This window comes from Pyxicephalus adspersus, chromosome 5, assembly GCF_032062135.1.
Source record: "Pyxicephalus adspersus chromosome 5, UCB_Pads_2.0, whole genome shotgun sequence".
Lineage (NCBI taxonomy): Eukaryota > Metazoa > Chordata > Amphibia > Anura > Pyxicephalidae > Pyxicephalus > Pyxicephalus adspersus.
In genome coordinates this window covers 23336956-23351469 of record NC_092862.1, presented here as the reverse complement: position 1 = coordinate 23351469, position 14514 = coordinate 23336956, and the positions used below count along the sequence as shown (strand labels likewise).

The following is a 14514-nucleotide window of genomic DNA, read 5'->3' as shown; positions in this document are numbered from 1 at the left end:
GAACCCTCTGGCTGCCTTCTCAGCCTGGAACCCTCTGGCTGCCTTCTAAGCACACTCCAGCCTGCAACACAGTGGCTGATCATCTTCCCTCAGCCTCTTGCTGATCAATGTCCTCTCTTTCTTGCACCTGAGTGCAGGTGCATGTTTACCCAGTCAGGATTAGGTTTGGCCAAAGAACCCACCCTTTCACTCCCTTGGCCAGCTCAAGGGCCCTAAAGAACCTAGTTTTTTTCTAGAAAACCTATCCAAACATCCTCACTTTCATTTCCCTGGAGTCTTTAATACACTTTCCTGCCACTCTTAGTGACACTCTGTCACAATATATATATAAGTAAGTGCAGGACTTTTAAATACACACTCAGGTGGTTGCAAATTCCTTGCTAAATGAGGGTCAGTCTAATTTACATTCGATTTGTATCTGGTTCTGCTGGTATCTTGTCTGTATTTAATTTCTTTTTATTTCCCATTTGTAGACAACATTGCTAAATGAATTAATGCAGCTTTAATAACTGCTCCTGCCATCTTAGTAAGTGAACCTGTGACCAGGAAATGTAATACTTTTAATAAGTATATCTACATTAGGCTAATTATTATTATCATCAACATTACTATCATGTTATATTATTTAACACCAGCATAACATATGCAGGAGCTACTTTAAGTACATTATTATAGGTTCATACAAATTGCAAGCATATCTTTGTTTCCATTAGTGAAATATATTTTTGGATAAGGTAGGGAAGAGATAATATCAATTTTCTCTTGATATCCGCATCAACCATACATGTATCATACCATCCACCATTGCTGGATCAACCAAAAGCAACCAAGACAGCAGCCCATGGTTTTAAAAATGTCCAAGGGGAACCCAGCTACCTGTTTCATACTCCTATAGTAAACCTGGATGACAGTGCAATTAGTGAATCTGCATCCATAGGGAACCCCCATATAGAGTCCTACGAATAAACAGCTGGAAGGCATAACAGAAAAAAAGGACATTGAGAGGAAAAGCTGAGAATACATTAGCCCAGGGTTTGGTAAATGTACAGGAGGGAGCTACCAGTTTTGTACATCATTGAAGTCAGCAAAAAGATTAGAGGCAACCTATTCTCCCAATGCATCTCTGGTAGCCAGTGGAGAAAAGAATTGCAGAAGGGATAAACTATGGTAAGAAAAAAAAGGTAAGTATGGGGTGTGCTTATTATAGTTTGAAAGCATTAGTCAGGGTGGGTTTGTGTTGTTTTAATTTAAGGTTCAGGTGTTCCTTTTAGTTTAATCAATCTTTGGTGCTAAAAATAAAAATTTACCCAATGGAAGTGTACAGATTGGGATTGCTTTATTTTATATACACAAAGTGGTTGATTTGCCATGCAGAATATTTTACTCTTACTATTACTTTGCTCAGTAAAAAGTAAATATCCAATGATGTGCAAAGGAAATGAGAATCTTGTGCATAATTGGATGATTGAAGTGAAAACGTATTCACTAAGCTAATTGAAAGTCAACTGAAAAGTGAACAAAAAAAAAAATTGTGAATTTTCAGTTAACCACAAGAACAGTTAAAAAAGTAATACAACAAAAGTATTAAAAAGAAAAGATATCAAAAAAATGAAAACATTTTTAATGACTAAAGCAATATCCATTTAATAGATATGTTTCATTCTAGTTGTATTCTTCTTCTGTTCTCATTAATATCCAGTGAATTTAGGGCAAATAGCTTACAATTATAATGCTTAATAAGCAGCAATGGGATAAAATTTAACGGCACACAATTATAATAACAGATAACAAGCTAACAATGCTGCCCAAATACCTTGGAGACACTCATGCTGTCATAAATTCAGAACGCAATGGGATACCTAACTGTTCTTATATTATACTTAATGCACAAATGCACATTAGATTGTTTGTGGGCATTTGAGTTAACTTATTTTTGCCAACTGCGTCACATGAAATGAATATGCTTCAAAAGATGAATAAAGGGGTTACACGCTATGAGCTCAAGCAAATAAACTCTCAGGTTATATTGAGATCTTGCTGCATAGCCACAATGAAATCACTTCGAATGAAAGACATGGAAATCTGGTTAATCAGGTAAAGCACAGTTTGTTGGCAACTTATAAAGCAAAATTATCTTTTTCTGGGACATTGGATTTGGAGAGATAAATATACGTGCGGTTGGTTTATTGTAAATATCTTAGCAGTAAGTTTTGGCCAATGCATTTAAGTCTTATATGTGCCAACTTCTAAGGAAGCAAGGGGTGAGGTAAGTGAAAGACCTTCCTTTGTTTCCCCTGGACATAAATGAGCATTTACCCTATTGCAGTGTAGAGTTTAGCATAACTTAGCTTCTCTATAATAATAATAAGGTGGCAAACACACAACCATGACATGACTCAATTAAAGCACTGAAGTTCCACTTTTAAGTTTTCACAATCATGCAAAAAGGGACAGGCAACGTTCCTTCTGCAATAATCCCTCCTACCTGTCTGATCTCTCCGGGTATCTGCCAAAAAAACAGAGCTGTGCATTTGCAGTGTTAGCTTTGCTTTCCAGGATACCCAGCAATCCCGGCTTCCCCTGCATGTCCTGGGAATTAATGAACTCCGGCATAATTCTGGCCTGGCCAATCAATATGGCCAAAGATTGCCGACAGGAAAAGGAGAAGATAGCAGTACCTAGAGAGGGAATGGGGACAGGTGAAAAATGTGGGGTTTAGTTCCACCCCTATTTAATTTATCAGTCTGACAGCAAAATATATAGAGCCCAGTTCACCCAGTTGTAATGGGTGGTGGGGGTTTCAAGAAAAAAAAAGTGCAGAAGCATCAAAACCAATGGAAAGCGTTGGTCATCCAAAAATGAAAGCGAGTACACACATTTTATGCAAAAAACAAACAAACTATTTTTTGCTTTTTTTTTGTAGACCAAAGTTAAATTTCTAAATCTATGAATTTTAATGACATCCTCCAACAAAACAACGTGTGTTTGTATCTGTGTTCATATGTGGGCGCTTAGTATGTGACCTAGGAGGCAAGGAGTGGCAGCCCGGTAAAGTTTGCAGTAGACTAATAAATGCAGAAGATAACATGATTGTTTTATTCAGGGTTGGGGTACCCAACCATAACTTAACTAACAAAAAATAATCACTATAAAGCTGTATGAATTTGTTTTATGACCAGTTCCATTTCAAGTCTACAAATCACTGCAGCTGTCCTAAATGAAGAAACTGACCCTAAAACATCAATCTGTTATCCATTAACTTTAGCTGACCCCTGTACACCGTCTAAACAGCGAGTGTGGAAAGACAGCAGGAAGTGAGTAACTATATTCATGTAGATGTAGTCATCAAATGGTCATGGACGTCAAACATCCCATGGATGAAACTAGTTTGAATTATTCTTCCTAGATTGAGAAATGTGAAAAACATGTCATTTAAATCTTTGACTTTATTCAGATGGATTATTTATTAAGGTTTTATCCATTGTTAGGTTACCTGTAGATAAGATGATATTCATCCAATATTACCGTTTTCATGTGGAAACAAACTCAGGTCAATCTACTTCTGCCTCTCCTAGGGTCACATCTTCAGACAGGCACTTGTTGAAAAGCTGCTACAAACAATATCCACAAGTGATGTATTTCAGGGGTTTATTATTTATTCATTTTCCTGTTTTGAATTTGTAGCAGCTGCAGGAGATTTTAACATATAACAATTTCCTTTGTCTTTGGGATTCTGTTGGTCAGATCATTGCTCTTTTGTCTGCACATCTGCCGTGATCATTTTGTCTTTGACTTGCTCATTTATTGTATACTATCATGCATGAAACAGGAGGTCCTACAACATTTTAAAGAGAGAGAGAACACCTAAAACGCACTGTTGGACAAGAACCAAATCAGGATATATGGCACGCAGATCTTACTGTTGGAGTATTTGAATATTTCCAAAAGTCATTGGGCAACTGACCATTAGAGATGGGCAAATAGATGCAAAAATTTCAACAATTGTATGTAGATAGCAATGACTTGAAACTGAGCCTCCAGAGTATGATTAAAGTCGGTTCAATCTGAATGCTATTTGTATACAAAAGTCAAATTTTAGCATCCTATTGACCATCTTTAAAGATACATTGACGAGCTTATTGGAGGGCCTATTTTAAAATCATGGGCAATATTACTGAGCTGTCGGCCCCCTCCTGTTATTCTGCCTAAAAGCTTCCAATCTACTGGGAAAATTTGGTGTCTATTTGCCCAAAAGAGCATTTGTTAGGTCAGGTAGTAATGTTGGAGGACAAGACTTGGCTCACATTCCTATTCTCATGTATCTCCTAGATGTTCAGTAGCGTTGAGGTCAGAGGTCCAAGAAATTGAAGTTCCTCTACATCAAGCTCCTACATCAAACCATATCTTAATGGAGCTGGCTTTGTGCAATAAGTCATGCTGGAACAGAAATGGGACTTCCTCAGAAACTAGATGAATGTATTTGTATCAAATACATTTGTACTACTGTATATGCTGTAGTATTAACAGTGTAAACACTTGAACTCAATCATACGGAGGTATATACACACACATGTGCCCATATAGCATATATACGAATCCAGAGGGGTAAATAATATTAGTGTGTACTTAAAGCCAGATGGGGACCACAAAACACCAGTTAAGGATGACTGCTTTAGATGATGGAAAGGACAAGTACATTTCCAGTAAAGAATTTTGAAACCCCTTACAGGCAGTCTATTAAATCCTTTTCAGATGATACCACTGTAAAGCTTTTCAACACATCTTCTATGTCAGTTCATGTGTAGACAGCTCTGTTGCGTCTATGTGTACACTTAACCTTTAAATAGCAAAATTTGGCGTTTACTCAAGCGTGTAATCGTTACTTTATTGCACTTTCTGTGGCACAGGTGTTAGGCAAGTTTTTGTTTATCAGCTCATCTGCTAAACCATAGAATGTGTTTTAAAAGATAGAAGGCATGGCAAGCGCAGATGAATTCTCCTCCGTGTTTGTTATTCTTTCCAGTGGATGAGTTTCAATGCCATTACTAGGGGTTTCATATACATGTTTTTTGTACATTGTCATCCTTCCCACAGACTATTTTGGGACATCTCAGATCTCTAGGTTCTTTTCATGTCAAGCCAACATCTTCTCCTTTTCAATGGCGCTGGAGTAACTGCTTTTACATATAAAAATAGATAAAAGAAGACTCCTAATAGCAATGACAAATCATGCAGAAGAAGAGATGTGAATGAACTGTTACACGTCTTTAATAAAACAAGCTGTTTCTCCTCACCATCTGGCTTTAGTTTAAAGATATTTGACAAAAAATAAAATTACAGTTGCAAAATATGATATTATTTTTGTAGTAATGTGTAAAAATCAGTTTGTTGTAAACATTTTTGTTGTAAACATACAATCTTCTAGATTGTAAGCTCTTCGGGGCAGGGTCCTCACCTCCTGTATCACTGTCGGTATTAGTCTGTCATTTGCAATCCCCATTTAATGTACAGCGCTGTGTAATATGTTGGCGCTATATAAATCCTGTTTATTAATAATAATAATAATAATAAAAAAACATTTGTGTTAAAGAAACCCTGTATCTTTTTTTCCTCAGTAAAAAAATATTATTAATATCAGTATATACAGTATGATGGCTCAGTGGCTCTTGCAGCGTTGGTTCCCAGGTTCAAATCTCTGAATAGAGTTTGAATAGATTCTGAATAGAGTTTGCATGTTCTCCCTTTGCATGGGTGTCCTCTTCCTGTACTCCAGTTTTATGCCACAAAACATGTAGTTAGGTTAACCAGCTTCTCCCCAAATTGACTTTATATTTGTAAGGAACATACCTGTCCTGCGAGCCCAGGGCGGGACATAGTTAATTTGAATTCCCTGCGGCCAACCAAATGGCGCCAGGTGGCGCAAGGTCATTGGTCGTTTAAGGAGATTCTGTCCTGTATACTATTGCCCGCTATAAGCCTCTGTGTACACAGTGTGCATGGGTGCGATCTTTGTGTTGGTTAACGTTTCTCTAATTGTCATTATAATAGCGACCTGGTCTGATACCTGACTCTTGACTGAACTCTGCCTGTCCTGACCTCTGATTGTTTGTGACCTCTCTTGTCTGCTGCCTAGCCTGACCTCGGATTGTTCCTGACCTGCTTCTGCTTTACCCTCCTGTACTATGCTTCGGACTTGATTTCTGTAAATACCCTGTCTTGTTTTATGACTACAATAAAACTCGATAAAAGGACTTTTGAAGTTGGCTGTGGTTTGTGTGCCCAGGCGCATTACAATATTGTATTAAAAAGACCTATGACTGGTAAGGACATTAGATTTTGAGGAACTGTTAGTGATATGACTATGGGCTTTGTAAAGCACTACGTAATATGTCAGCGCTATAAAAAAACAGTACTAGATAATGATGATATTTTTATCACTTCATACCAAGTACAGGTAATTTGCATGATCAGCTTATCAAGCTTTATTATTATTATTATTATTATTATTATTGATAATATTAATAAACAGGATTTAAATAGCGCCAACATATTACACAGTACTGTACATTAAATAGGGGTTGCAAATGACAGACAAATACAGAAAGTGACACAGTGGGAGAGGACCCTGTCCCAAAGAGCTTGGGTTTTGACAGGGTAATACATGTAAAGCTCTTGCTTGTAAAGATAAAGTGGTGTGAACAAGCTCCAAGGGTTGCATTTTGAATATTTTTTATAAAATGCCCTTTAATAAGTTTGATGGCACTACAAACAAGGGAGGAATAACTGGTTTGAAGCTCTGAAAGGTAGGTAAACTGAGGAGTAAGGTGTGAAGATCCAAAGAACCGCAACTAAGTAAATCAGACATTTAATCTGTGCACATTTTTACCAGTGCACTGCAGGTCCTAAAAATAAAACACACAGTGGATCACCCGCTGACCAACAAATTCTTGGTAAAAAAGGACAAGTATAAAAACAAAGAACGAAACTCCAGTTGTATGGTGAGTAAGCAATACACAGACTTTGAAACTTTAGCCAAAACTTGCTTTGGTTAAATTAGGGAATGGTTACATCATTGCCTGGCTTTTGTTGTTGTGTGTGTTCCCGCCGGAGAGTATTCTCTTCCTTTCCTATCCAACAGAAGCAAAACAAATCTTTAGGAGATCCCAACTGTTTTTTTTTTTTTTTTACAATACGTTTATATTTTTTTCTTTGTTAAAAACATTTTATATATGACAAAGGATTCCCAGAGCAGAGCAGATGCAGCCTGGCTAACGGGTGGCTTTTTCCAATTGAAACATCAGACTGGGCTATCTGACAAGGTATAAGTATATTATTTCTTTGGGAAATTGTGGCTTGCGTTAGGAAGAGTGGCTTGGACCTGAAACAACTAATTTTGACTACAAGCTGCATATTGCAAGAAAGAAATTTAATATATTTTTAATTGTGATTTTACTCCTGACCACAATAGAAGGATAAAGGAAATATGTATTAATTACTATACATTCACATGGTAAATTAGGGGCAGGTAAAGTGCACTGCATAAAAATTACCCAGGTTATATGTATTACATGAAACAAAAGAGTGCCAGATAAGTAAAAGGGTAAAATATAAAATATTTACAACCCTTTCTCCTTTCATCAGGGAGATGACCATATTTATATCATTCAAAATTCATTGACAGGTGCAATTAATCGGCAGTTCACCTGCTTCTGATCTGCATTGTCATACCAACTTTCAGATCCAAGTCCCTCATTATTGGATGGAGCTATACATCTCTATAAATAATTTATTATTATGCATTAAAATTATTATTATTTAAGTATTAAAAATGTTATTTAGCACTAAACCTTTCATGCTGCCTCTAAATTTTTCCATTTGTTGTTTTAAAAAGTTAATATAGTAGTGTAAAAACGCACTAGTTAGTTTATTCAGTACGTGTTTATTCTTTATTTTTATGTGCTTCCATTTTTTTATGGTTCATAAAATTCCGGACATGGCAGGGGTGTGTAATTTGTCCAGATAATTAGAGCTAAAAAGTGTCCTTTTTCTGTCTCCAAAAGTTGGGCCCCCAAACATTAGTTAAAGTTATTTAACACTTTTATACTCATTCTGAAATTAAGGAAAAGTTACTGCTTTCTTTGCCCCTGTCACACCTTTTGTGGATTGTAGTTATTTTTCATTATCATATGAATACATTGATAATGTTCTGGAAGAAGACTTACTCGGAGCTCTTGTTTCACTCTGATCCTTAACTACACAGCTCCCTGATCTCAATAGCTTTCAGGCTAACAACTTTGCAAAAGGACATGTAAAAAAAAGTATGACAACCCACCATTAAAAGTAATTGCAAAATTTTACCTGCTCCACGAACTGTCCACCTGTGTTTATGGCTCAATCCCAACGCCAGTGCTGGGCTGCAGGGCTCATAGCAGTCAAAACACCTGGGCAAGTAAAATTTCATGGTTTTCAATGGTTGACTGATGCTTTGCTTCAACAAGTTGTGTTTTGCTGCAGCACGTTACAACATGACAAGAGAACAATAAAAAAATTAAAAAAAATACAGAGCAATGCTGTCACTAGTTATGTCAACTCATAGTACTGTATTTTGTTACTTTGGGTGTCCCTGTGTAACATTTACAGATCCAGTGTGGAGTCTGCACCCCTGTGCCAGAACTTCCAGTTCCCGCAAGCTCCAGCCTTGGGGCCGATTAGGATATGGCCTTTCTTACTGGTCCGAACATTAAAGATTTAGCAATATGTCACTCAGAAACCAATCAACGTGTTCCTACGCTTGTACTGAGCCTCCATTTGCTGCAAACACCTTGTGTACATTTTATGACCTTTCTATATGTTACGGCTTTACTTCCAGATCCTGTGACCTTACTGATTTGGTATTCCTGAGGGTTGATGTAATGCTTCTAAATATACTGACTTTGTCCCTCCTGTTGAAAGGTATCCTTTCTGTTTGTCTTGGTGATCATCGATTTCCAAACACAAATTGTTTTGGGTTTTTCCAAAACAGTAATAGGGGTTAAATCCTCCACTGGTGACACCTGTTCTGGTGACAACAATCTAAGATCTTGTGTTGATAGATATATGGAGCCTGTGTTGATGGCCTCAATTTAAAGCTTTTCTAAATTCATTAAGATGCAGTTCACCTCCTTCTGACCTACATTGTCACACCTCTCAGCTGTCCCTGATTTGGAGGGACTGTCCTTCTTTCAGTTTTATACACTTCCATAAAACATGTATTATTATACATTATTTAACTATTAAAAAGTGTAATTTAGTACTAAAGCGTTCATTTGGCCTTAAAATTATTCCATTTGTTGTTTTCAAAAATTAATAGAAAGGAAACATAGTCGTAAAAACACTTTAATTAGTCCGTATTCATTGTTTATTTTAATGTGTATTCATTTTTTATGGTTCACAACATTCAGAGTGTGGCAGGGGTATTTAACGTGTCCACGTGCTTATCTCTAAAAGGTGCCCCCTACCCTCCAAAAAAATAACCTTAAGGAGTATAACACTTCTACGCTTATTCTAAAATCATAGTTTTTGCTTTCTTTACAATGTCACATTCTTTTGTGGAGTGTAGTTCTTGTATTGTATGAATTTATTTGTAATGTTATGGAACAATACTAACTTGGTGCTCTTGTTTCACTCTGATCCCTCATTGCACAGCTCCCTGATCACAATAGAAACTTCTTTCAGTCTGACAACATTGCAAAAAGACAAAAAAAACTTTACTACAACCTTCCATTAAGTTTGATTGCAGCATGCCCACCCAACCCCACCCCATCCATTTTTAGGGCTCCATCTCACCACCAGTGCTGGGTTGGACACTTGGACAAGTTAAATGGTTAGCATGGTATCACTGGTCCATTTACCACAATGATTTGCTTGGTGTGCAACGGAAAAGAAAACCCAACAATTTGGATTTTGTCCAGCTTGCTGAAACACAGGACAGGAGGACATCAGTAAAAGAAAACAAATCCAGAGTAATGCTGTCATTCATGTCCATGCATGTTGTGTGTGCATTATCGGACTGTGAATGAGGACCCTCTTGTGCACCTAACCTTCTTTTGGAGTCAACATCAAACTTTAAAGGCCATCTCTAGCCAAAAGCTTTTCGATTTGGATGCAATTAGGAAGGATTAAGCTAAGTCCAGATGAGTGTTTGTGGCAATAATAATTATTTTATTTTTTATATTATTAATATTATATTTTTGATAACAGACCTATTTTTTGATGAAGACCTGAAAGATATTTCAAGGGTAGTCCCATGTTAAAAAGGTTGAGAAAGTCTGTGCTAGTGCAAACATTGAAGTCTATAGAAGCATTTCAGCTGTAGACTGCCCTCTGACTTTGGAGGTATTGGAGGATGAACAGGTAAGGTGGTCTGGCAGGAAGGTGAACCTCCTATTAGACATTATTTCCAAAAAGCCAAGCACACCACTTTGTTTGGCTTCATTCTATGAGGACTTCTGTTTCAGTGACAATATCCTCTCACTTCCTGTTGAGACTACTGGATAGGAAGTGAATGAAAATCCCCTTATTAAGTAACAGAATGCTTTAACTTTTTCTCTACACTATCCACAAGATAGGTTACTGAAGACAAAGCCCATTAGAACAGCAATCAAGGGGAATCCTTTACTGAGAACACTTTCATGACAACTGTCTAGAAGGGGTATTGGCTCACATCCTGCTGAGTATGACGGACAAGAAATGAAGGTAAATCTCCCTAATAGCACAGATAGCAAAACACTATCCAAACTTCAACTTCCAATTCTTTCTAAAATAAAGAAAATGTTTTGCTCATAATATAATTTGAGGCTCTTTTTATACCAGTACATGTTGTCACACATTTGGAAATACCTATATTACTGTGCAGGTACCACACACCTGAGAGCATTGCCCATGGTTCAGACATTTCATGTACCATCCCACTGAGGGCTGCCCATAGCAAATGAATGGGGGTGGTGGTCAGCAACCTTTTGCTGCCTGCAGTAAAATGTTGAAATACTTTCGTGTTAGGAAAATAGTGGGATCTTTTTTTTTTGTAAGAACTGGGCACATAAAACATGCAACAGCACATGCTTCATTTTTATTGTATTTGCCTGCGGTACGATTTGCCTCTCCTGCAATTTGCTGTGCTTCCAGGAGCTGTCAGCTGTGCAGTTTGACATTGAGGGCCTGAAAGGGCATTAAAACTGCTGTATATTTTTTTTATTTATTTTTTTGCCATTAGTATTATTAGAGAGATTTCCCTTGACTTCCTGTCCTGTATACTCAGCAGGAAGGGACAGGGCATCATTTCAATGTGAGCCAAATCCCCTCTTAGACAGTTGTCATAGAAACAAGTCTCCCCAATGGAAGATTCCCCTTACCTTCCTAGTGGTCACTCAAAGTTTTGGATTTCCCTTCACTTTCATTCCCAGATACATTGACAATCAGGACATTCAGCGAGGGTGAATCTTCCTTGTGATAATAACAACCAGGCGGCTATGTTCAGATGGATTTTGCAAGACACTCAAAACCACCTGCAAAAATTGTTAAAGTGGAACTAAACCTGCAATACTCACCTGTCCTCGTTCCCTTGCAGGGTGCTGCCATCTTCTTCCTTCTTCTCTGAAGATGATCTTGATTGGATGATGTAACTCCACACTCCTGCTAATTCATTCATTCCTAGCATGCGCATAGCAAAGCCAGGATTGCCGGGCATCTGACGCTGAGCATACGCAGCTCATTTTTTTCCAGATACCAGGCAAATTGGAGGGGTTATTGCAGAATGGACATTGTCTATCTCTTTCTGTAATAACGACCTGCCTGATTGTGGATTCTTAAAGCGAACCTAAACTCAAAATTTTCCTTTACATGGGGTAGACAACCCATTTATATAAAGTAAAAATTGTATTTTTTTTTAAGTACATCCACTTTCTGTCACACCATTGTGATTTAGACAGAATGGGAGCCCAGAGCCTCCCGGGATACCTACGTCACGCATCTCTAGAGGCTCTTGGGTGCTTGAGATGCTCAGGCATGTTCAGAAGGAGGCCTCTCTTCAAAGGGAAAAAAAATTGCTGATCTCACGCATGCGCAGTTAGATTGGCAAGTTTTTACCCCAAACTACATCACCCGATCTTGTGCCTGCTTTGGGTGATGTAGGAAGAAGAACCCGGAAGAGGAGGGGAAGATGGCAGTGCCTGGGGCGCTGGCCTTAAGACTGATACGGGGACGACGTGGGACCCGATGGAAGAAACCTTTCAGGTGGATCGACTGCTCTGCGGGATTGGAGGTAAGTGTATATTTTTTTGTTTTGGGTATTTTTTACTTTACTTGAAGAAGGATACTGGAACCATGCGGGACCCAATCGAAGAAACCTCCCGATGGATTGGCAGATCTACGGGATTAAAGGTAAGTGTGTTTTTTTTATTTTGACTTTAGTTTCACTTTAATGGTGGAACTTTAGTTTTGCTTTAACATTGGTCTGATCGGGTCTGTTTATTATCCTTAATTTATTATTATTATTATATTTATTAATAATAATAAATAGTATTTATATAACGTCAATCATTAAAACTGTACATTATATCGTTTATATGATAGGAATCACGATGTGTGCATTGTCGCTGTGGTTTTTAACCCTGAATGCAGCTCCTTTGCACCTGTGGCTTCCAAAGACTTTAATCGGAATTGCTTAAAGAGGAACTAAACTCAAAACTGCCTAAAACAAAAAAAATCACTTACTTTCAATCCCGCAGTACATTCGATCAGTCTTGACGTGTCTCCATTTGCCGATTGCACGCAGTGAGATTCCATCAGGTCCCGCGTCGTCCCGGTATCAATTTTTGTGCCGGCCCTCCAGGTGCCGCCATCTTCTCCTCTTCTTCCGGATTCTTCTTCCTACATCACCTGACCCAGCCACGAGATCGGGTGACAGATTGTAAAGAAAACTTGCTGGAAAAATGTCACTGCGTGCAATTGGCAAATTTTTTTTTCACAAAAAGCATCCTTCTGCGCATACCGGAGATGCTCGGGCATGCGCAGAAAGAGCACCCAAGAGCCTCCCGGGATGTGTGACGTAGGTATCCTGGGAGGCTTTGTGCTCCTATTCAATTTTCGTAAAAAAAAAAAGATAAATAAAAAAAAGGGTGTTGCACCTAAAAAAATACACACAAACAGAATTTTTATCTCACATAAACGGATTGTCTGGATCTCTCTTTTATGTAAAGTGAATATAAGGTACGCTTTTAACACCGCTTTCACAGGCATTTTTATTATATTTTGTATTAACGCCTTATTCTACTTTTTTCCTTTTTTTTTTACTTTAGGTAAAGTTTGGAACATTTGTGGTGATTTGTTGCAATGTGACATTTCTTGTCGTCATGGGCAACCGCAGGCTTCATTCCTCACACAGGCCTGACAGGGACAGGAGGTGAGGACAAATCTCCTCAGAAATGAAAACATGTAAATGTCAATGTGAAGCTGTCATGGCTGAGGTAGAAGTCATGTGTGACAGGGACACATTGTAGTATATGGAGGAGGTGTAGGAGCTGGGGGAGGGTGTTGGAGAGGAGTCAGCCCGCACTTCCTGCACTCAGGCTGGGAATGCTCACTTCTCTCCCGGGTTTACTACAGTAGGAGTCGCACTAGTCCACCAGTGCACATTGTTCACAGGCTGAGGGAGGAACAAGGCAGCCAGGAGGGGAAAGAGAAAACACAGCCGCAGCGTCTCCGGCACATTCACCCGCACACCGGACTTATCGCAGCACATTCGCCCTGGGAACACACGTGTCACCTTCAGCAAACTTTACACCGGAGACATAGGAAAGGGGGGGACACCGTGCACCGGGCTCAGACTCTGCTGGGGATTCCTATAGCAACAAGTCAACAACTTTCCATCGTGCCTGCTCCCTAGTCTGGGTCTGATCATGAGGAATATATGGATCCTGCTCTGCTTTGCCTGGCTGGCCCTTGTGTCTGGGGAAACGGTAAGTGGTCATGGCTAGGTGGTGATAGAAGAAGGAAAAAAGTGCAGCTGTTACCCATAGCAACCATGGATGTCACAACAAACTTGCAGCATGCTGATTCTCTCTCCAGATCTGTAATCAGCCTGTAAACAAAGCAGTCATTAGGATAATTCCACCCAATACAGACTTTGCAATAGGGAATATTTAAAAGCTAATGAGCTCTAATCTTATCTGCCTGAGATTTGTATTTGGTTGCCATTCCTGGCAGAGGATCGCCTTTATATTTTGGAAGTAAAGAAATTCGGTAATATATTACAGATCAGTCTCCTCTGTAGATCTGCTGACCCCCACTTTTTTTAAAATTGAATTTTTTTTTATTTTTAGGAATCACAAAGCACGGATTATCATTGGATTTATTGTCGCTGGTGTTAGGAGTTTCACCAAACTTCTAAAAAAAATAAGCCCCCCAGAGCTTCAGCTGTGTTTATGATATTACATCCCCCCTCCCCCACTTCCTGCAAAAAGCCCCCTCCACTACAAA

General features: G+C 38.6%; 1 protein-coding gene and 1 long non-coding RNA gene across 5 annotated transcripts in view; one reads left to right on the top strand and one right to left on the bottom strand.

Moving 5' to 3' along the window:
- Positions 1-6925: 6925 nt before the first annotated feature.
- On the bottom strand, positions 6926-9711 carry LOC140330608 (uncharacterized). Of its 2 annotated transcripts, XR_011920770.1 has the most exons (3): positions 9647-9711; positions 8359-8508; positions 6926-7127 (listed from the first exon to the last, which is right to left on the bottom strand). It is a non-coding gene; the product is annotated as an uncharacterized lncRNA (long non-coding RNA). The 2 variants fall into 2 exon arrangements; XR_011920769.1 differs by lacking the exon at positions 9647-9711 and having other exon boundaries at positions 8359-9014.
- SDC2 (syndecan 2) overlaps positions 7215-14514 on the top strand; it is an 81586-nt gene continuing 74286 nt past the window's right edge. Inside the window, exon 1 of one of the 3 annotated variants that reach the window (XM_072410868.1) lies at positions 7215-7319. In XM_072410868.1, coding sequence (XP_072266969.1) covers positions 7230-7319 — 90 coding nt within the window. In that variant the 5' untranslated portion in view covers positions 7215-7229. Of the gene's footprint in view, positions 7320-13373; positions 13439-13616; positions 13995-14514 lie in introns of those variants that run through there. The other 2 variants (XM_072410866.1, XM_072410869.1) reach the window with 2 other exon arrangements.